General features: G+C 42.4%; 1 protein-coding gene across 1 annotated transcript; it reads left to right on the top strand.

Moving 5' to 3' along the window:
* The first annotated feature begins 9,127 nt into the window (after positions 1 to 9,127).
* On the top strand, positions 9,128 to 11,366 carry LOC125539152 (dCTP pyrophosphatase 1-like). The gene is made up of 2 exons (XM_048702525.1): positions 9,128 to 9,383; positions 10,975 to 11,366. Exons 1-2 carry the CDS (start codon positions 9,240 to 9,242, stop codon positions 11,203 to 11,205), a joined length of 375 nt encoding a protein of 124 aa, XP_048558482.1. The 5' UTR covers positions 9,128 to 9,239; the 3' UTR covers positions 11,206 to 11,366.
* The last annotated feature ends 13,318 nt before the right edge of the window (positions 11,367 to 24,684 follow it).

Genomic DNA, 24,684 nt, shown 5'->3' with positions numbered 1-24,684 from the left:
CTGGCAGGAGCCATATGGTTGTCGCTTTATTGTATGCAATGCAATCACCCTGTAATGCTTTACTTTATCACTAAGCAGTAGCGATAGTCGTAGAAGCATAAGATTGGCAAGACGACAACGATGCTACGATGGAGATCAAGGTGTCGCGCCGGTGACGATGGTGATCATGAAGGTGCTTCGGAGATGGAGATCACAAGCACAAGATGATGATGGCCATATCATATCACTTATATTAATTGCATGTGATGTTTATCTTTTATGCATCTTATCTTGCTTTGATTGACGGTGGCATTATAAGATGATCTCTCACTAAATTTCAAGATAAAAGTGTTCTCCCTGAGTATGCACCGTTGCCAAAGTTCGTCGTGCCTAGACACCACGTGATGATCGGGTGTGATAAGCTCTACGTCCATCTACAACGGGTGCAAGCCAGTTTTGAACACGCAGAATACTCAAGTTAAACTTGACGAGCCTAGCATATGCAGATATGGCCTCGGAACACTGAGACCGAAAGGTCGAGCGTGAATCATATAGTAGATATGATCAACATAGTAATGTTCACCATTAAAAGCTACTCCATTTCACGTGATGATCGGTTATGGTTTAGTTGATATGGATCACGTGATCACTTAGAGGATTAGAGAGATGTCTATCTAAGTGGGAGTTCTGAAGTAATATGATTAATTGAACTTAAATTTATCATGAACTTAGTACGTGATAGTATCTTGCTTGTCTATGTTGATTGTAGATAGATGGCCCGTGCTATTGTTCTGTTGAATTTTAATGCGTTCCTTGAGAAACCAAAGTTGAAAGATGATGGTAGCAATTACACGGACTGGGTCCATAACTTGAGGATTATCCTCATTGCTGCACAGAAGAATTACATCCTGGAAGCACCGCTAGGTGCCAAACCTGCTGCAGGAGCAACACTAGATGTTATGAACATCTGGCAGAGCAAAACTGATGACTACTCGATAGTTCAGTGTGCCATGCTTTACGGCTTAGAACCGGGACTTCAACGATGTTTTGAACGTCATGGAGCATATTAGATGTTCCAGGAGTTGAAGTTAATATTTCAAGCAAATGCCCGGATTGAGAGATATGAAGTCTCCAATAAGTTCTACAGCTATAAGATGGAGGATAATAGTTCTGTCAGTGAGCATATACTCAAAATGTCTGGGTATAACAATCACTTGATTCAACTGGGAGTTAATCTTCCGGATGATAGCATCATTGACAGAATTCTTCAATCACTGCCACCAAGCTACAAGAGCTTCGTGATGAACTATAACATGCAAGGGATGGATAAGATGATTCCTGAGCTCTTCGCAATGCTAAAGGCTACGGAGGTAGAAATCAAGAAGGGGCATCAAGTGTTGATGGTCAATAAGAACACCAGTTTCAAGAAAAAGGGCAAATGGAAGAAGAAGGGGAACTTCAAGAAGAACGGCAAGCAAGTTGCTGCTCAAGAGAAGAAACCCAAGTCTGGACCTAAGCCTGAGACCGAGTGCTTCTACTGCAAGCAGACTGGTCACTTGAAGCGAAACTGCCCCAAGTATTTGGCGGATAAGAAGGATGGCAAGGTGAACAAAGGTATATGTGATATACATGTTATTGATGTGTACCTTACCAGAGCTCGTAGTAGCACCTGGGTATTTGATACTGGTTCTGTTGCTAATATTTGCAACTCAAAATAGGGACTACAGATTAAGCGAACACTGGCCAAGGACGAGGTGACGATGTGCGTGGGAAACGGTTCCAAAGTCGATGTGATCGCCGTCGGCACTCTACCTCTACATCTACCTTCGGGATTGGTATTAGACATAAATAATTGTTATTTGGTGCCAGCGTTGAGCATGAACATTATATCTGGATCTTGTTTGATGCAAGACGGTTATTCATTTAAATCAGAGAATAATGGTTGTTCTATTTATATGAGTAATATCTTTTATGGTCATGCACCCTTGAAGAGTGGTCTATTTTTGATGAATCTCGATAGTAGTGATACACATATTCATAATGTTGAAGCCAAAAGATGCAAGGTTGATAATGATAGTGCAACTTATTTGTGGCATTGCCGTTTAGGTCATATCGGTGTAAAGCGCATGAAGAAACTCCATACTGATGGACTTTTGGAACCACTTGATTATGAATCACTTGGTACTTGCGAACCGTGCCTCATGGGCAAGATGACTAAAACGCCGTTCTCTGGAACTATGGAGCGAGCAACTGATTTATTGGAGATCTTACATACTGATGTATGTGGACCAATGAATATTGAGGCTCGCGGCGGGTGTCGTTATTTTCTCACCTTCACAGATGATTTAAGAAGATATGGGTATATCTACTTAATGAAACATAAGTCTGAAACATTTGAAAAGTTCAAAGAATTTCAGAGTGAAGTTGAAAATCATCGTAACAAGAAAATAAAGTTTCTACGATCTGATCGTGGTGGAGAATATTTGAGTTACGAGTTTGGTCTACATTTGAAACAATGAGAAATAGTTTCGCAACTCATGCCACCCGGAACACCACAGTGTAATGGTGTGTCCGAACGTTGTAATCGTACTTTGCTAGATATGGTGCGATCTAGGATGTCTCTTACTGATTTACTGCTATCATTTTGGGGTTATGCTTTAGAGACGGCTGCATTCACATTAAATAGGGTACCATCGAAATCCGTTGAGACGTCGCCTTATGAACTGTGGTTTGGCAAGAAACCAAAGTTGTCGTTTCTTAAAGTTTGGGGCTGCGATGCTTATGTGAAAAAGCTTCAACCTGATAAGCTCGAACCCAAATCGGAGAAATGTGTCTTCATAAGATACCCAAAGGAGACTGTTGGGTACACCTTCTATCACAGATCCGAAGGCAAGACATTCGTTGCTAAGAATGGATCCTTTCTAGAGAAGGAGTTTCTCTCGAAGGAAGTGAGTGGGAGGAAAGTAGAACTTGATGAGGTAACCATACCTGCTCCCTTATTGGAAAGTAGTTCATCACAGAAACTGGTTCCTGTGACGTCTATACCAATTAGTGAGGAAGTTAATGATGATGATCATGAAACTTCAGATCAAGTTGTTACTGAACCTCGTAGGTCAACCAGAGTAAGATCCGCACCAGAGTGGTAAGGTAATCCTGTTCTGGAGGTTATGTTACTAGACCATGACGAACATACGAACTATGAAGAAGCGATGGTGAGCCCAGATTCCGCGAAATGGCTTGAGGCCATGAAATCTGAGATGGGATCCATGTATGAGAACAAAGTGTGGACTTTGGTTGACTTGCCCGATGATCGGCAAGCCATTGAGAATAAATGGATCTTCAAGAAGAAGACTGACGCTGACGGTAATATTACTGTCTATAAAGCTTGACTTATTGCGAAAGGTTTTCGACAAGTTCAAGGGATTGACTACGTTGAGACCTTCTCACCCGTAGCGATGCTTAAGTCTGTCTGAATCATGTTAGCCGCATTTTATGATTATGAAATTTGGCAAATGGATGTAAAAACTGCATTCCTGAATGGATTTCTGGAAGAAGAGTTGTATATGATGCAACCGAAAGGTTTTATCGATCCAAAGGGAGCTAACAATGTGTGCAAGCTCCAGCAATCCATTTATGGACTGGTGCAAGCCTCTCGGAGTTGTAATAAACGCTTTGATAGTGTGATCAAAGCATTTGGTTTTGTACAGACTTTTGGAGAAGCCTGTATTTACAAGAAAGTGAGTGGGAGCTCTAGCATTTCTGATATTCTATGTGAATGACATATTGCTGATTGGAAATGATATATAATTTCCGGATAGCATAAAGGGATACTTGAATAAGAGTTTTTCAATGAAATACCTTGGTGAAGATGCTTATATATTGGGCATCAAGATCTATAGAGATAGATCAAGACGCTTAATTGGACTTTCACAAAGCACATACCTTGACAAAGTTTTGAAGAAGTTCAAAATGGATCAAGCAAAGAAAGGGTTCTTGCATGTGTTACAAGGTGTGAAGTTGAGTAAGACTCAATGCCTGACCACTGCAGAAGATAGAGAGAAGATGAAAGATGTTCCCTATGCTTCAGCCATAGGCTCTATCGTGTATGCAATGTTGTGTACCAGACCTGATGTGTGCCTTGCTATAAGTCTAGCAGGGAGGTACCAAAGTAATCCAGGAGTGGATCACTGGACAGCGGTCAAGAACATCCTGAAATACCTGAAAAGGACTAAGGATATGTTTCTCGTTTATGGAGGTGGCAAAGAGCTCATTGTAAATGGTTACATTGATGCAAGCTTTGACACTGATCCGGACGATTCTAAATCGCAAACCGGATACGTGTTTACATTGAACGGTGGAGCTTTCAGTTGGTGCAGTTCTAAACAAAGCGTCGTGGCGGGATCTAAGTGTGAAGCGGAGTACATAGCTGCTTCGGAAGCAGCAAATGAAGGAGTCTGGATGAAGGAGTTCATATCCGATCTAGGTGTCATACCTAGTGCATCGGGTCCAATGAAAATCTTTTGTGACAATACTGGAGAAATTGCCTTGGCAAAGGAATCCAGATTTCACAAGAGAACCAAGCACATCAAGAGACGCTTCAATTCCATCCGGGATCTAGTACAGGTGGGAGACATAGAAATTTGCAAGATACATACGGATCTGAATGTTGCAGACCCGTTGACTAAGCCTCTTCCACGAGCAAAACATGATCAACACCAAGATTCCATGGGTGTTAGAATCATTACTGTGTAATCTAGATTATTGACTCTAGTGCAAGTGGGAGACTGAAAGAAATATGCCCTAGAGGCAATAATAAAGTTATTATTTATTTCCTTATATCATGATAAATGTTTATTATTCATGCTAGAATTGTATTAACCAGAAACATAATACTTGTGTGAATACATAGACAAACAGAGTGTCACTAGTATGCCTCTACTTGACTAGCTCGTTGATCAAAGATGGTTATGTTTCCTAGCCATAGACATGAGTTGTCATTTCATTAACTAGATCACATCATTAGGAGAATGATGTGATTGACTTGACCCATTCCGTTAGCTTAGCACTCGATCATTTAGTACGTTGCTATTGCTTTCTTCATGACTTATACATGTTGCTATGACTATGAGATTATGCAACTCCCATTTACCGGAAGGAACACTTTGTGTGCTACCAAATGTCACAACGTAACTGGGTGATTATAAAGGTGCTCTACAGGTGTCTCCGAAGGTACTTGTTGGGTTGGCGTATTTCGAGATTAGGATTTGTTACTCTGATTGTCGGAGAGGTATCTCTGGGCCCACTCGGTAATGCACATCACTTAAGCTTTGCAAGCATTGCAACTAATGAGTTAGTTGCGGGATGATGTATTACGGAACGAGTAAAGAGACTTGCCGGTAACGAGATTGAACAAGGTATTGAGATACCGACGATCGAATCTCGGGCAAGTAACATACCGATGATAAAGGGAACAACGTATGTTGTTATGCGGTCTGACCGATAAAGATCTTCATAGAATATGTGGGAGCCAATATGAGCATCTAGGTTCCTCTATTGGTTATTGACATGAGACGTGTCTCGGTCATGTCTACATAGTTCTCGAACCCGTAGGGTCCGCACGCCTAAAGTTTCGATGACGGTTATATTATGAGTTTATTAGTTTTGATGAACCGAAGGTTGTTCGGAGTCCCGGATGTGATCACGGACGTGACGAGGAGTCTCGAAATGCTCGAGACATAAAGATTGGTATATTGGAAGCCTATATTTGGATATCGGAAATGTTCCGGGTGAAATCGGGATTTTACCGGAGTACCGAGGGGTTACCGGAACCCCCCGGAGGCTTAATGGGCCATAGTGGGCCTTAGTGGGGAAGAGGAGAAGCGGCTAGGGTAGGGCCGCGCGCCCCTCCCCCTCTAGTCCGAATAGGACAAGGAGAGGGGGGCGGCGCCCCCCTTTCCTTCCTCTCTCTCTCCTCTTTTCCCCCTTCTCCTAATCCAACAAGGAAGGGAGGGAGTCCTACTCCGGGTGGGAGTAGGACTCCTCCTGGCACGCCTCCTCCTGGCCGGTCGCACCTCCCCCCTTGCTCCTTTATATACGGGGCCAGGGGGGCACCCCAGAGACACAACAATTGATTTGATCTTTTAGTCGTGTGCGGTGCCCCCCTCCACCATAGTCCACCTCGATAATTCTGTAGCGGTGCTTAGGCGAAGCCCCGCGTCGGTAGAACATCATCATCGTCACCACGCCGTCGTGCTGACGAAACTCTCCCTCAACACTCGGCTGGATCAGAGTTCAAGGGACGTCATCGGGCTGAACGTGTGTTGAACTCGGAGGTGTCGTGTGTTCGGTACTTGATCGGTCGGATCGTGAAGACGTACGACTACATCAACCGCGTTGTGCTAACGCTTCCGCTTTCGGTCTACGAGGGTACGTGGACAACACTCTCCCCTCTCGTTGCTATGCATCACCATGATCTTGCGTGTGCGTAGAGAATTTTTTGAAATTATTACGTTCCCCAACACGGCCCACGCGTGAGCGAGGCCAGAACTTGTTTTTCTGTTTTCTTTTTTCTGTTTTCTGGTTTCATTTTTTGTTTTAGTTTGTACTTCTGTTTATACTTGGAAAAACTCACAAAAACATTTGGAAAAATGTTGAACAAGTATTTAAAAAGTGTTATCAAACATTCAAAAAAATGTTGAACAAGTATTTGAAAAAATGTTGAACAAGTATTTAAACAATGTTAATGTAGCATTCAGAGAATTGTTGAACAAGTATTTGAAAAATGTTGATCAAGCATTCAAAAAATGTTGAACAAGTATTCGAAAAAATCTTGAACAAGTATATTTAAAATATTAATCAAACATTTTTTTAAAAAGTTGAACAAGTATTTGAAGAAATGTTGAACAAGTATTTGAAAAATAGTAATCAAGCGTTCGAAAAATGCTGAACGTGTATTTAAAAAATGTTGAACAAGAATTTTAAAAATGCAATCAAGCATTTGAAATTTTTTGAACAAGTATTTGAAAAAATGTTAAACATATATATGAATGTTGAATAGTGTTTGAAAAAAATGTTGAACAAGTATTTGAAAAGTTTTGAACAAGTATTTGAAAAAATGTTGATCTCATATATGAATGTTGAATAAGTGTTTGAAAAATGTTGAACAAGTATTTGAAAAGTGTTGAACGGGTATTTGATAAAATATGATCATGTATATAAGAATGTAGAAGCCACCGCCTCCTTCGAAAAAGCTAGGGTTTGTGCCTCTCGCCGGCTCCGCCACATGCGTGCCTCGTCTCTGGTGGCCCTAGGGCCATGGGGGGGATCCTGGCAAGGGCCGGTGGGAAGGCTCCGTTGTTAGTCGTTTCTTTGAGATTTGTTAGGGTTTGTGTCCTACTCAGGAAGACGCGACGGCGGCGGCTCCCTAAAGATGGAATAAAGGTCTCCCAACATGCCCTCGTACCGGTGATGCATTTAGCATCATTGGTTTGCGTGTGAAGGTGTGTCTCCGGCGGATTTATCCTCAGTGGATTTGTTCGGATCTGGTTGTTGTCCGTCTATGTTCATGTGTCTTCGTGTTAGATCCTTTCGATCTACATTATTCTTCATCGATGGTGGTTGTTGTTCTAGTGCCCCCATGGCTAAGGCCACAGAAGACGAGGCAAATCGGCGGCATTGCCCACGGGAGGCAGAAACCCGAGCTGCCTTGTTCGCTTGGAGGAGAGGCGAAGGGGTAAAATGGCCTCACGCACAATCTTCTTCTTAATCTTTTTTGTTGACATCCAAGTACTCTTTATTGAAAGGTGATCATCATAGTATTTTTTTATAAAAGTATCACTATACAGGTAGATCCATCCGGCGCACACCTTACTTCTAGTTTGTTTGACTAAATCATGGGTAGCACAGTTAGCCTTTCTAGGAGCATGGTAAAAAATAATAGGCGGAAAGTCACACGCAAGGTGATGTATATCATAAAAACTGCCACCGATAGAACAAAAAGGCAATCTCCATTCTTCATTGTATCTATCACCCTGATATTATCGAAGTTCATCTCTATGCGATTACACCTGACTGTAGTTGCCGAACTGAGACCAAACCGTAAGCCCGGTGTCTCAGCGATAAACACGTATCCGCATCAATCGGTTTCTCAGTTTACCGACGCAACGAATCTGCCATTCGAGCCTCTGACAATGGCTTGTAAAAACGTATGAATGCACCAAATTTTCCCTTAGACCATCTGGTTAAGGTGGGTCAGAATCATCACGCCGCATACAACATGTGCCGATAGAGAGGGCACGAGACTTGCCTGCTCCTCCGACGTGCGCCCATCCATGCTCCCGCATACGTGGCATGGTTTGATTGAAACAAAATAAGGTCCGGCCCCACCCCCTTAAAATCAGGGGGGAGATGATTAGATTAGAAAAAAAAAAAACAGTCACGAAGTGAATGTACAGATGGAAGCATGAGAAGGGAGCAGCCAAACCGGATCCATAAAAAGGGACATCACTCTTTAAGACCCGCATCGAATTGCCTAGACAACCGGCCATAACTGCGTCTCAGACTCAGAGAGCCCTTTACGCATCCGATGCGGCCCCATTACCCCATATATGGCAAGTACGTATTTCTTATCGAAGGAATCCACTGCCATCTTTCTTATCCTGCACGCCTTCCTTAATACACCCATCTATCTGCAAAAGGCAATACACAACAAATATGACCCCATCTGCTGCTGCAGAGCGCAAGCTCATCTCTCCCATAGAATCTCTTGCTAATACACAAGCTAAGTATTAACTGCCTGCCTGCCTTGGCTGGGCTGGTATGAGTAAAAGCTCTCGATATTCCAGATGTCAAAAGATTTTATCCCTCTGGCGCAGGTGCTCTCACGCAGCAAAGAAAAATCAACTTAAATCGCGGTGTACGCGCTGCCGTTAACACTTTCCTAATTACTCCCTCCGTCCCAAAATTCTTGTCTTAAATTTATCTAAATACGGATATATCAAGTCACGTTTTAGATTAGATATATTCATATATAGACGAATCTAAGACAAGAATTTTAAAACGGAGGGAGTAATTTTTTAGCCAATCTTTCCTAATTAATTAATCATTATCATTTGCCAAAGTTTGCTGCAAGCCTGCGAATATATATATCCCTCGGCACCTAGCTGCTCTTTCCGAAGCACCGGACCGAACAAAGGCAGACACTCGTATTTGTTTAAGGTTGGTGCCGGGCGAGGTCGATAGAGGCGGAGAAGAAGGCGGCCATGGAGGAGGCGAGAGGGAAGCAGACGACGGAGGGGGTGGCCGCCGATGTGAGCCTGAAGGATCTGTCCAGGAGGCTCGACGACTTCGCCAAGGAGAGGGACTGGGAGCAGCACCACAGCCCAAGGAACCTTCTGCTCGCCATGGTTTGCATCCTCTTTCTTCCTCTCTTTCCCTCTCCTTCGTTTGTTTCTGCCTGGCGCTGATCCTCTCTTTTGTCGGGTGTTGATCTTTCTGTGTTTTGTCAACACGTAGTCCATCCGAAATCTTAGGATTATTCTATTAATTTTCCTTTCGTTTTGTGCAAAGTTTCGATTTCTTACTCATGGTATCACAGGCTACTCTGTTTTTATCGAAATGGAAACTGATGCACAGCAGGCGCGTTTTAACTTTTATTTTAGGGCGTGACACTTCCAGATTATAGTTGCTCCAGAATTTGGTTTGTAGACTGCATTTGAGCCCAAAGTAAATAGTAACTGTGGGGATTTTTTACACCTAGGAGAATTATTTGTTTATTTTTGTACATTAGATCCAATGTTGTTTTTATGGCTCTCTGGACCCTTGATGGTGGAATTCCAGAAGGTGTGTATTATAATGTGTTCGGTCTTTGACTACTGTAGACGCATATTTAGCTGCAATTGCAAGTCTCAGGACTCAGGGTGCATTGTATCCGCTAGTTAGTAGTCAGAATCTTTTCATTTATTTATTTTAAAATATTGACAAGGCAGCATCGATATTTGGAACAACACATGCACATGATCTAACAATGTCTTCATCAGTTTAAAGTATTGAGCTGCTTCTAGGTTGCGCTAGTACTACTAAACAACTAAAGGCAGTAACGCTTCATTCTGAAGCCATCACAGGTCATTCTTGACCAATCCTTTTTTTGTATGTGTTGTGGTGCGCTCCCTTTTGACCAACCATTCAATGAGATTACTTTGCACCTGATATTTGCTAATTGTCGTAGCTAAATATTCTTGAGATCTATCCATTTTGTTCTTTGCCAGTAATTCGTTGTTTGTGGACGGCGAACATGTAGCTTTGCAGTGGTCACAGTTCACCTCAGATTCTCGTCTACCTCGGACATGTACCACATGATCATCAGATATTTTTTGGAGACTTGTAGGATGCTGGTCAAGCAACTAATTTTCTCATAACTCGTGGGTCGTGGCCAAGAGTGCAGCTTTCATGCTTTGCATCTTGAATGCCACGTGGTGCAACGTATGATGACCCGTCGGAACGAATTTCCCACGTCAACCGTCAAAACGACGCAAGATTCCGGTGTCCAACGTGTTTATACCGGTACAATTCAGACTAGCCAATACCCCTGTCAACTTCTCACTGAATTTTCTGAAGCAGGAATGTGATTCAGTGCCAAGCTTTTCTATTCCGTGAAAGCACGCACTCCTGTTCCTGTCTGAAGGCCAAGGGAAATCTGGTCTTGCAGAACTAATTCTGCACTATACTTTGCAGTTCATCTATCAGCAATGAGATGCTTATGTTGATCCATGCTTTAATAGCATCGGCAGATGCTGTTCACGTGTTGTTCTGTCACCGTGTTCGGTCCGTCGAGGACGGACTCGAGCACCACTAGACATTTTGCAGGGCGCTGTAGGATCAGGCTTGGACCGGATCAGAGAACTTTTTTCTATTTTCATCAGTAGTACGATACCATAGAGCTTGCTTGATCGGTTACTTTCTGTACTTGTTCTTACCTGAAAATATGTTGCTGTGCAGGTCGGCGAGGTCGGGGAGCTATCGGAGCTGTTCATGTGGAAAGGGGAGGTGCAGAAGGGCTTGCCGGGCTGGGAGGAGAGGGAGAAGGAGCACCTCGGCGAGGAGCTCTCCGACGTGCTGCTCTACCTCATCCGGCTCTCTGACATGTGCGGCGTCGACCTCGGCGACGCCGCCCTGAAGAAGATCGTGAAGAACGCCGTCAAGTACCCGGCGCCGTCAAAGAGCGCCTGATGAGCAAACGCCTAATATGATCTGCAGAGGCGTTGTCTACTTTTTTAGCAGTTTGATGAAAAAGTGAAGTTGCGGCAAACTTGTCGTCGGTTGGATCAAGTTAAATTGTGATAGTTTCATTTTTGTGGCGTACGCGAGACAATACAAGTTACTACCCTGAATTTGCGCTGGTCTGTGTGGTTTTCTTGCCTGGGTAGAATGCCCGAAGCCTGAAGTGGTTGCGGGGAAGATATAGTTAGGGCGTGTTTGGTTGCCCGCATCGAGCCCAACCAGACCCATGCGATGCAACATTTTTTTGGAGATGGGCTGTTTGGTTGCACGCATATATTGTTGGGCCTGCATAGCACGGTTCTTAAAGCATCTCTGGGTCTGGCTCATTGAAAACGTTTGAATCGATAGTTTCTTGCGGGCCAGGCCCGAGCGATGCTCTCGAGCGCACGTGGGTGGCTTGGCTCGTACTCCCTTCGTTCGAAATTACTTGTCGCAGAAACGGATGTATCTAGACATATTTTAATTCTAGATACATCCATTTCCGAGACAAGTAATTCCGAATGGAGGGAGTACGTGTTTACAGATAATCACCTCCCTAACCTTTCCCAATTCCTCTCCTCTCTGAGCACCTCATCTCTGAGCACACCCTCGCCTACTTCACTCGCCGCCCCAGTTGCGCCTCACGCCGCCGACGCAGGCGCGGGCATCCCATCGCCGGACCTCCGCCGAACTCGCCCTCGCCGGATCCGTCCGCCGGGCCCGCCTCGCCGCGATGGCCGCATCGCTCAAGGCGTAGCTGACAATGGCATGCCTTCGGAGACCAGTGGCGCCGGCGCCACCGTCAATGTCGGAGCGCGTACAATGGTGGGCGGTGGTGCTCGTCAACATCATGCTCGTGCACGCCGGGCAGAGCGTGGCGAACCTCCTCGGCAGGATCTCTACGACCAGGGCGGCGACAGCTTGTGCATGTCCACGGTGGTTCAGTCCTGCGGCACGCCGCTCGCCATCCCGCTGCTTCTTTACTTCGGGCGCCGCCCAAAGGCCACCACGACCGCGGTGACGCGCCCGCCGCTCCTCAAGATCTCGGCCATCTACGCCGGCCTGGGGATCCCCCACGCGGGCGACAACCTGATGTACTCCTACGCGTTGCTCTACCTACCACTGTCTTCTCCTACTTCCTCAACAAGCAGAAGTTCATCGCGCTCATCCTCAACTCCGTTGTGCTGCTTGATACGTCTCCAAGGTATCTATAATTTATGAAGTATTCATGTTGTTCTTTTACCATTCTTGGGTGTTTTACAATCATTTTATAGCAACTTTATATCATTTTTTGGGACTAACCTATTGACCCAGTGCCCAATGCCAGTTGCTGTTTTTTGCTTGTATTTTACATCGCGGAAAATCGATATCAAATGGAGTCCAAACACCGCGAAACTTTACGGAGATTTTTTTTGGACCAGAAGGAACCCATTGGGCCAGAGCTGCACCTGGGGGGTGCCCCAGGGGGGCACAACCAACCAGGGCGCGCCCAGGTGGGTTGTGCCCACCTCGGTGGCCTTCCACACCCCTTGTTTGCACTATAAATTTCCAAATATTCCGAAACCCTTTGCGGTTAACCTAGATCAGAAGTTCTGCTGCCGCAGGGCTCTGTAGCCACCGAAAATCAATCTAGACCCGTTCCGACACCCTGCCGGAAGGGGGGAATCATCTCCGGTGGCCATCTTCATCACCCCGGCGGCCACCACGACGAGGAGGGAGTAGTTCACCCTCGGGGCTGAGGGTTTGTACCAGTAGCTATGTGATTAATCTCTCTCTCGTGATCTATATCATGGACTTTGTTAATATAGTCGGATCATATGATGTTTCTCCCCTCGATACTCTTGTTGTGATGAATTGAATCTTTACCCTTTGAAGTTTTGTCTTGTCAGATTGAATATTCAGAGATGAGAACACATGATATATGTCTTGCGGTATGAATACTTGAGGTGACAATTGGGGTATCTTATTGATTCACTTGATATATGTTATGGCATTCAACTCGCGGATTCCCACGGTGATATTGGGGTAATCTATGCATAGGGGTTGATGCACGTTTTTGTTATCTTTTCTCCGACGGAAACTTTGGAGTCTCCTTGTAGTTCTTTGTGTGGATTGAGTATTATGAATATGAATATGCTTTGGTGTTATTCTAGTACGAACTCTAGGATAAATCGAGCGGAAAAAATAGCTTTGCATTATTTTAGTACGAACTCTTGAATAGATCGAACGGAAAGAATAGCTTTGAAGTGGTTTAGTACCCTACAAACAATTCCTATCTTTTGTTCTCTGGTAATCGGAACTCGGGAGTGATTCTTCGTTACACTTTGAGGGACAATCATATGATCCAACTATGTAAGCACTGTTAGGAGATTGCACTAGTGAAAGTACAGACCCTAGGCCTTGTTTTTAAGCATTGCAATACCATTTTTGTGCCCGTTTACTATTTGCTACCTTGCTGTTTTTATTTATTCAGATTATAAAAATATATTTCTACCATCAATATTACACTTTTATCACCATCTCTTCGCCAAACTAGTGCACCTATACAATTTGCCATTGTATTGGGTTGTTGGGGACACAAGAGATTTCTTGTATTTGATTGTAGGGTCGTTTGAGATAGATCATCTTCATCCTACACCTCTCACGGATTGATAAACCTTAGGTCATCCACTTGAGGGAAAATTGCTATTGTCCTACAAAACTCTGTGCTTGCAGGCCCAACACGTGTCTACAAGAATAAAGTTGCGTAGTAGACATCAAGCTCTTTTCTGGCGCCGTTGCCGGGAAGGTGAGTGCTTGAAGGTATATCTTTAGATCTTGCAATCGAATATTTTAGTTTCTTGTTTATCACTAGTTTGGTTTATAAAACAAAGCTACAAAAAATGGAATTGAGGTTGCATAATTTTATTTATCATCTTTATAATATCTTTCTTGAAAATGATGGTTCAGCAAATTGTGCTCAATTGATAGAAGAAGAATTCAATAGAATGTTTGGTATAAATGATGAGCATGATTGCAATGTTGTTAGTTTGAATTCTTTGAATATCCATGATGCTAATGATATGCAAAGCTATAAGCTTGGGGATGCTATGTTTGATGAAGATAATATTTCTAGTCCCCCAAGATTTGATGTGCAAATTTGTTATAATGATTGCATGCCTCCTATTTATGATGATTATAATGATGAAAGTGGATTTGGAGAGGTCATGACTTTATTTAGTGATGAATCCACTATTTTGGATGAGGCTTCAATTGACTATGATAACAAAGTTGCTATCTATGATGATTATGGTGATGACATGTATGCTATAAAGAATAATGATAACCATGAAACTTGTCATCATTATTTTAATTTTCACTCTCATGATAGTTATTTTGTTGAGTTTGCTCCCACTACTATTCATGAGAATAAATTTGCTTTTGTGAAGAGTAATAAAATTTCTATGCTTGTGGATCATGAAAAGAATGCTTTATATGATAGTTATATTGTTTAATTCATTCATGATGCTACTGAAAATTATTATGAGGGAGGAACTTATGCTTGTAGGAATTGCAATAATATCAAGTTTCCTCTCTATGTGTTGAAAATTTTGAAGTTATGCTTGTTTTGCCTTCCTATGCTAGTTAATTTTTGTTCCCATAAGTTGTTTGCTCACAAAATCCCTATGCATAGGAAGTGGGTTAGACTTAAATGTGCTAGTCATATGCTTCATGATGCTCTCTTTGTGTTTCAATTCTTATCTTTTATGCGAGCATCATTGAAATCATCATGCCTAGCTTAAAAGGCATTAAAGAAAAGCGCTTGTTGGGAGACAACCCAACACTTTTACCTACTGTTTTTGTGTGTTCACATGATTAAGCTACTGTATTAATCATGTTTTATTGCTTTTATTTCAATAAACTTCCAAGTAAGACCTTTGGGATGGCTTACGGTGATAGTTGATTTGATCTTGCTGAAAAGCATAAGCTTTTGCACTCAGGAAAACAATTCTAATTTTTAACAGAAGCATAATAAAATGCTAATTCATTTTTCAGAAGATTAATAGACAAATTACCCAGGTTTTCCTAATTTTTCAGAATTTTTGGAGTAGCAAAAGTATGGTTAGAGTACAAATTACTACAGGTTGTTCTGTTTTTGATAGATTATGTTTTCAATGCATAGTTTGCTTGTTTTCTAGTTTCTATGGCTTATATTGCTCAATATAAATTGTGGAAATGATATGATACAGTATGCATTGTGTGAGAAAAATTATGAATCTTGTGTTTGACAGTACCAAAAGTGAAATGGTTTGCTCTTTATCATACTAACCTATCTCACAAAGTTCCGTTAAGTTTTGTGTGATTGAAGTTATCAAGTTTTGGGCGAGATGTCGATATGAGGAGAATGAGGAGTTACAAGACCCTAAGCTTGGGGATGCCCAAGGCACCCCAAGGTAATATTCAAGGAAGATCCAAGAAACTAAGCTTGGGGATGCCCCGGAAGGCATCCCCTCTTTCCTCTCCAACATTATCGGTAACCTCACATGGAGCTATGTTTTCATTCGTCACATGATATGTGTTTTGCTTGGAGAGTCAATTTATTTTGTTAGTATTTTCTTGCTGTTATTTATAATAATTTTTTTCATCTTTTATTTCAATAAAAGTGGCAATGATAGCCTTTGCCATGCTTATTTTGCAAGTCTACATGTTGCTGTTTGAAAACAGAAAGTTTACCGCTGTTGCAAAAATTCCCTAGAAAATTCAGAATGTGATAAAATGTTGAAACTTTTTGAAAACTGAGCTCTGATAAATTTTCTACAGTGTGGTAAATTTTCATAACCTTTGGAGTTAGGGAAGTATTGATACTCTTGCATTCTTTACAGTTGCATTGTTTGCATATGTTTGCTTGTTTAATAATTCTATTTGAGGATAGGAGTATTAAATATGCAAAGGCATTTAGTATGCAATGTGAATAATAATTTTAGTGATTTGCTACAGTAGAGAATGATAAGGTTTTTGCATTGGTTTATACTAACTTATCTCACGAGTTCTTGTTGAGTTTTGTGTGGATGAAGCTTTTGAGATTTAGGAAAACCGTGATATGATAAGAATTAAGGAGATACAAAAGATCAAGCTTGGGGATGCCCAAGGCACCCAAAAAAAAATATTTCAAGAAGTCTCAAGCATCTGAGCTTGGGGATGCCCCGGTAGGCATCCCACCTTTCTTCTTCAACAATTATCGGTTAGTATCGGTTGATCCTAAGTTTTTGCTTCTTCACATGATGTGTGCCATTGTAGAAATGTCATTTTGTTTTGCTTTTCTTGCTGTTTTAATAAATACTTAGATCTGAAAGTTTTTAAATAAAATAGAGTCCTCAAATATTTGCCAGGGAGGCTAAGTAAGCGGCATTCACATCCCATCAACGAAGCTCTTTTCTATGTCATTTACTCTTTTGCTTCACTTATATCCTCTGAGTAAATTGTTGAATGAATTGAATATCATGAAGTTGAAATTATATCATGCCTAGTGGTAGCTTCACATTGGGTTTAGAAAGTGAAATCTTTTGAGGCTTGGCAATCACAATATTGGTCATACAAGCAATTCACGAATAATTAGTATAGGGAAGAGAACTTTCACATATAAATACACTATCATGGAAATCTTTTGTGATTGTGAGCCCCAATCAAAACATTATATTCCAAAATTGTTGACGTTGGACAAGGAAGACAACGTAATGGTTTAAGTTTGTTCAAATTCACATAGAAGTTATATTGTCATAGATCCTTCAACATGTGGCGCTTGCCCCCCATCTTTGCTAGCCAAAAATTCCGCACCAAGTAGAGATACTACCTGTGCATCCAAAAACCCTTAAAACCAAATCTTATTTTCAAGAGTCCACCAGACCTACCTATATGCGGTATTCTTTTTCCGTTCTAATCAAATTTGTATGTGCCATCTCTAATTTTCAAAATAAATTTCTCTTTTGTGTGCTCGTACCGCTCGCGAGGCGGTGAGGGGTGGACAATATTTTCCATGCTAGATGTGTTATTCTCACGATGAGTGTTTATTCACTTGTCATTGCATGAGAGTAAGGCAAAGGTATTAGGGATGCCCAGTCCCGAAATGAAAAATGAATTTACTTTATGTTGTAAAATAATAAATTCCTTGGAAAGTGTTGGTATGGAGGGCACCCGTGGATACGGTTAGCCATGGAAAGTGAAAGTATGATGGAAAAAGGAATAAACTTTATTTTCTGTTTGGGAACCGCCTATGATATATCTAGCATGGAAAGTGTTGGGAGCTCTAAGTCATTTTCGTTGGTGGGAAAAGTATGCCTCTTAAAATGTTTTTTTATCTCTCAATTTTCACTTTGAGCTCTGGCACCTCTACAAATCCCTACTTCCCTATGCGAAGGGCCTATCTTTTACTTTTTAGCATTTACTTTTATGCAAAGGGTCAAAGTTTTTCTCTCTATTCCTTTTTATTTTCTCTTTTGGCAAGCATCATGAGGTGAGGAAAGATCTAGGCACATATGTCCAGTGGAATATGGGTAGCATGAGTTATTATTGTTGACATCACCCTTGAGGTGAATACGTTGGGAGGCAAAACAGTAGGCCCCTATCTTTCTATGTGTCCAATTGAAACGTTTTGCTCATGTGTACGCGGTGAGTGTTAGCAATCATAGAATACTATATGATGGTTGAGTATGTGGAGATCTTACTTAAACTCTATTGAATAATTTGAATTGCAATTGCTTGGTGACTAAGAACAAAGGTTGTTGAGTTTCAAAAGAATTCATTGTTTGAACCTTAACATGGGAATTGGTTGCTACTATAACACGAGAAGTTTCATTAAAAAAATTGCTGCTATGATGCTAGGAAAAGTGATTGAAATTATCATTGATCAAACTTATGCACTTTTCTAGCATTCACACTTCATAAAGTATTTCTTTTATCATTTACCTACTTGAGGACGAGTAGGAATTAAGCTTCGGGATACTGATACGTCTCCAACGTATCTATAATTTATGAAGTATTCATGTTGTTATTTTATTATTCTTGGGTGTTTTACAATCATTTTATAGAAACTTTATATCATTTTTTGGCACTAACCAATTGACCCGGTGCCCAGTGCCAGTTGCTATTTTTGCTTGTTTTTTACATCGCAGAAAATCGATATCAAACGGAGTCCAAACACCGCGGAACTTTACGGAGATTTTTTGGGACCAGAAGGAACCCCGTGGGCCAGAGATGCACTTGGGGGTGCCCCGAGGGGGGCACAACCCACCAGGGCGCGCCAGGGCTCCCCGGCACGCCCAAGTGGGTTGTGCCCACCTCGGTGGCCTTCCGCACCCCTTCTTTGCACTATAAATTCCCAAATATTCCGAAACCCTTCGGGGTTAACCTAGATCAGAAGTTTCGCCGCCGCATGGATCCGTAGCCACCGAAAACCAATCTAGACCCGTTCCGGCACCCTACCGGAGGGGGGGATCATCTTCGGTGGCCATCTTCATCATCCCGGCGGCCACCATGATGAGGAGGGAGTAGTTCACCCTCATGGCTGAGGGTTTGTACCAGTAGCTATGTGATTAATCTCTCTCTCTCTCTCGTGCTCTATATCATGTGCTTTGTTAATATAGTCAGATCATATGGTGTTTCTCCCCTCTATACTCTTGTTGTGATGAATTGAATATATACTCTTTGAAGTTTTGTCTTGTCGGATTGAATATTCAGAGATGAGAACACATGATATATGTCTTGCGGTATGAATACTTGAGGTGACAATTGGGGTATCTTATTGATTCACTTGATATATGTTATGGCATTCAACTTGTGGATTCCCGCGATGTTATTGGGGTAATCTATGCATAGGGGTTGATGCGCGTTTTTGTTATCTTTTCTCCGACAGAAACTTTGGGGTCTCCTTGTAGTTCTTTGTGTGGATTGAGTATTATGAATATGAATATGAATATGCTTTGGTGTTATTCTAGTACGAACTCTAGGATAGATCGAACAGAAAAAATAGCTTTGCGTTATTTTAGTACGAACTCTTGAATAGATCGAACGGAAAGAATAGCTTTGAGGTGGTTTAGTACCCTATAAACAATTCCTATCTTGTTCTCCGGTAATCGGAACTCGGGAGTGATTCTTCGTTACACTTTGAGGGATAATCATATAATCCAACTATGTTAGCATTGTTGGGAGATTGCACTAGTGAAAGTACGGACCCTAGGCCTTGTTTTTAAGCATTGCAATACCGTTTTTGTGCCCATTTACTATTTTCTACCTTGCTGTTTTTATTTATTCAGATCATAAAAATTTATTTCTACCATCAATATTACACTTTTATCACCATCTCTTCGCCGAAATAGTGCACCTATACAATTTTCCATTGTATTGGGTGTGTTGGGGACACAAGAGATTTCTTGTATTTGGTTGCAGGGTCATTTGAGAGAGAGCATCTTCATCCTACACCTCTCGCGGATTGATAAACCTTAGGTCATCCACTTGAGGGAAAATTGCTACTGTCCCAGAAAACTTTGCGCTTGGAGGCCCAACACGTGTCTACAAGAATAAAGTTGCGTAGTAGACATCACTGCTCACCTTCTCCGCAGCGCGTCAGCCTCCCTCAGCTACGCGGTCGTGGATGTGAATACGGCTGCCGCACCTCTTCCCTCGCCGACCTCCACCGACACAGCCGCCTTCGCCGAGGACAACCACGCGTCACCGCCTCGTGGCCCTCGGCCTCCCGCTGCCCAGCTCGCTAGCGGCCTCGCCATCTAGCAGCCACGGGCACCGTGCTGGGACTCGCGAACGGTTTCACGCGCGGGGCGCTGCTCCCTGGCGGTTCCTCAGACGAGGACGAGTGCGGCGGGAGCTCCTCTTGCCGCCGGTGAATTTCTATGCGGCGGCGTGTGTGGAGGTGACGCTGGCCGGCCATGGAACTCTCGGTGTGAGCCACGGCTTAGATGGGACCAACAACAGCATCCTGACGGGGAAGTTCCCATTGGGGTTCATGCTGACGTTGATGGGAGTTGGCGGTGACATGATGGGCAGAGGAACCTTGGGCACGCTCAACGTGTTCGACGAAATGATATGCCATACCTGGTGGGTGTTAAGCTTTGTTGTTAACTACTAATCATATGCATGTATGCAACCAAACGTCGGGTGAAAATTGCATCTCGATGACATGACCCCTAATGCAGGCAACCAATCAACTGGTCATCTATGTTTTGGCCCTGTTTTTCCTTACGCAGGCCCTGCTCAGCCTGGCTCATTTTTTCTCTCCTAGCCAGGCCCGATGGAGAAACTAACCAAACACGCCCTTACGCTCTGGAAAAGGCTAAGCGTCGGTGACTGGCTCGGCATCGACGCCACCCCAAATAGGACGGGAATCGAACCCTGGCACTAGTTGTAATCGCCCCGTGTTGTACATGCCCTTAGGGACAATAAGGGCATGTCCAATGCGGGCGCTTAGAACGAGCGCTAGATAAGGGCATGTCCAATGTTGGTGCTTACAACGGGCGCCAGGGTTATATTCCCGGCAACTTAGTAGTTAATTAGTTGAATCCCCATGTTCTACGAGGCATCGATGCAACATGAGGCATCGAGCGCTTGCCTATCTTTCTGCCTGCTCTAAGCGCCTGATTGCTTTATTTACTCCACGAACTTAGCGCCTTTGGTTGTAAGACTGGGCATTTAGGTGTTTTTCCTATTTTATAATCTTTATTTTTTTGTACTAAGCGCCTCTATAAGCAGCTGCCATTGTAGATTCCCTAATTGAAGGAAATATGCCCTAGAGGCAATAATAAAGTTGTTATTTATATTTCCTTATATCATGATAAATTTTTATTATTCATGCTAGAATTGTATTAACTAGAAACCTAGTACATGTGTGAATACATAGACAAACAGAGTGTCACTAGTATGCCTCTACTTGACTAGCTCGTTGAATCAATGATGGTTATGTTTCCTGACCATAGACATGAGTTGTCATTTGATTAACGGGATCACATCATCGGAGAATGATGTGATTGACTTGACCCATCCGTTAGCTTAGCACGATGATCGTTTAGTTTGTTGCTATTGCTTTCTCCATAACTTATACATGTTCCTATGACTATGGAAAAGTGGTGGTAGGAGTTGCGAAATAGTCCCTAAGAAATTGACTACTTTACTAGACCGATAGCAAGTTTTATGTGGGAGAGGCCACTGCTAGCATGTCATCCCTGACTTGGAATTCTATGCACTTATGGTTGGAACTATTAGCAAGCATCCGCAACTACTAACGTTTATTAAGGTAAAACCCAACCATAGCATTAAGATAAATTGGTCCCCCTTCAATCCTGTATGCATCAATTTCTATGCTAGGTTGAAACTTCTGTCACTCTTGCCCTCCAATACATAGTCCTATTAACATACAACTAAACCTATGGTGTGATCCACGTGCGCGCTCATATGATGGGCACCAAAGGACAGCAACATAACCACAAGCAAATTACACCAATCATAGCAATTCACCAATTACTGATAGGACAACGAAAATCTACTCAGAAATCATAGGATGGCAACACATCATTGGATAATAATATGAAGCATAAAGCACCACATTCAAGTAGAGGGTACAACAGGTTGCGGGAGAGTGGACCACTGTAGATAGATGGGGGAAGGTGATGAAGATGTTGGTGAAGATGACGGAGGTGTTGGTGTAGATCACCGTCACACGATGATGGCCCCGACGGTGTTCCGGCGCCACTGGGAGAGAGGGGGAGAGGCCCCCCTTCTTCTTCTTCCTTGACCTTCCCCCTAGATGGGAGAAGGGTTTCCCCCCTGTTCCATGGCTTCCATGGCATGGGAGGGGCGAGAGCCCCTCCGAGATTGGATCTGTCTCTCTGTCTCTCTCTGTTTCTGCATTCCCGGATTCTGCCCTTTCACCGCTTCTTATATATCCGTAGATCCGTAACTCCGATTGGATTGAAACCTTTGCCCAGATTTTTCTCCGAAAATTAGCTTTCTTGCGGCCAAAGAAGAGCAGCAACCGCCTTACAGGGGGCCCACGAGGGTCAGGGGCGCGCCCAGGGGGCAGGCCTCATGGCCCCCTTGGGCACCTTCTCGCGTTGATTCTTCTTCCCATATTTCACAAATATTCCAAAAATATTCTCCGTCTATTTTTATTCCGTTTGGACTCCGTTTGGTAAGGGGTTTCTGCGAAACATAAAACATGCAACAAACATGAACTGGCACTGGGCACTGGATCAATATCAATATGTTAGTCCAAAAAATAGTATAAAAAATTTGCCAAAAGTATATGAAAGTTGTATAATATTGGCATGGAACAATAAAAAATTATTGATATGATGGAGACGTATCAGCATCCCCAAGCTTAATTCCTGCTCGTCTTCGAGTAGGTAAATGATAAAAAAAATTGATGTGGAATGCTACCTAGCATAATCTTGATCATATATCTAATCATGGCATGAATATTAAGACACGAGTGATTCAAAGCAATAGTCTATCATTTGAAATTAAGACAATAATACTTCAAGCATACTAACCAAGCAATTATGTCTTATCAAAATAACATAGCCAAAGAAAGCTCATCCCTACAAAATCATATAGTCTGGCTATGCTCCATCTTCACCACACAAAGCATTCAAATCATGCACAACCCCGTTGACAAGCCGAGCAATTGGTTCATACTTTTTAACGCGCTTCAGCCTTTTCAACCCTCACGCAATACATGAGCGCAAGCCATGGACATGGCACTATGGGTGGAATAGAATATGAACATGGAGGTTTGTGTGAAAAGACAAAGTCTCACATCGACTCGGCTAATCAACGGGCTATGGAGATGCCCATCAATTGATGTCAATGTGAGGAGTAGGGATTGCCATGCAACGGATGCACTAGAGCTATAAGTGTATGAAAGCTCAAATTGAAACTAAGTGGGTGTGCATCCAACTTGCTTGCTCATGAAGACCTAGGGCATTTGAGGAAGCCCATCATTGGAATATATAAGCCAAGTTCTATAATGAAAATTCCCACTAGTGTATGCAAGTGATTACTCAAGAGACTCTCTAGATGAAGAACATGGTGCTACTCTGAAGCACAAGTGTGGTAAAAGGATAGTAACATTGCCCCTTCTATCTTTTTCTCTTATTTTTTGGTGGGCTTCTTTGGCCTCTGTTTTTTATTTGGGCTTCGTTGGCCTCTTTTATTTATTTTTAAAGTCCGGAGTCTCATCCCGACTAGTGGGGGAATCATAGTCTCCATCATCATTTCCTCATTAGGGCAATGCTCTAATAATGATGATCATCACACTTTTATTTACTTACAACTCAATATTACAATTCGATACTAGAACAAAGATATGAATCTATATGAATGCCTCCGGCGGTGTACTGGGATGTGCAATGATCTAGCGTAGCAATGACATCAAAAAACGGACAAGCCATGAAAACATCATGCTAGCTATCTTACGATCATGCAAAGCAATATGACAATAAATGGTCAAGTCATGTATATGATGATGATGGAAGTTGCATGGCAATATATCTCGGAAATGGCTATGGAAAAGCCATGATAGGTAGGTATGGTGGCTGTTTTGAGGAAGATATAAGGAGGTTTATGTGTGATAGAGCGTATCATATCACGGGGTTTGGATGCACCTGCGAAGTCTGCACCAACTCTCGAGGTGAGGAAGGGCAATGCACAGTACCGAAGAGGCTAGCAATGATGGAAGGGTGAGAGTGCGTATAATCCATGGACTCACATGAGTCATAAAGAACTCATATACTTATTACAAAAGTTTATTAGCCCTCGAAGCAAAGTACTACTACGCATGCCCCTAGGGAGATAGATTGGTAGGAAAAGACCATCGCTCGTCCCCGACCGCCACTCATAAGGAAGACAATCAATAAATACCTCATGCTCCAACTTTGTTACATAACAGTTCACCATACATGCATGCTACGGGACTTGCAAACCTCAACACAAGTATTTATCAATTTCATAGTTACTCAACTAGCACGACTCTAATATCACCACCTTTATATCACAAAACTATTGCAAGGAATCAAACATATCATATTCAGTGATCTACAAGTTTTATGTAGGATTTTATGACTAACCATGTGAATGACCAATTCCTGTCAACTCTATAAATGGATATAAGTGAAGCAAGAGAGTTTAATTCTTTCTACAAAATATATGCCCACGCTCTAACAAATATAAGTGAAGCAAAAGAGCATTCTACAAATGACGGTTTTCTATGTGTAGGGAAACAGGCAATCCAAACTTCAAATGATATAAGCGAAGCACGCGAAGCATTCTATAAAGCCATACTCAAAAGATTAAGTGAAGTGCAAAGAGCATTCTATAAATCAACCATGGACTATCTCATACCAGCATGGTGCATCAAAGAAAAGTGAAAACTAAATGCAAAAGACGCTCCAAGATTTGCACATATCG

Source organism: Triticum urartu, chromosome 2 (assembly GCF_003073215.2).
Source record: "Triticum urartu cultivar G1812 chromosome 2, Tu2.1, whole genome shotgun sequence".
Taxonomy (NCBI): Eukaryota; Viridiplantae; Streptophyta; class Magnoliopsida; order Poales; family Poaceae; genus Triticum; species Triticum urartu.
The sequence above is the reverse complement of the archived record's forward strand: the minus strand, read 5'-3'. Positions and strand labels throughout refer to the sequence as shown.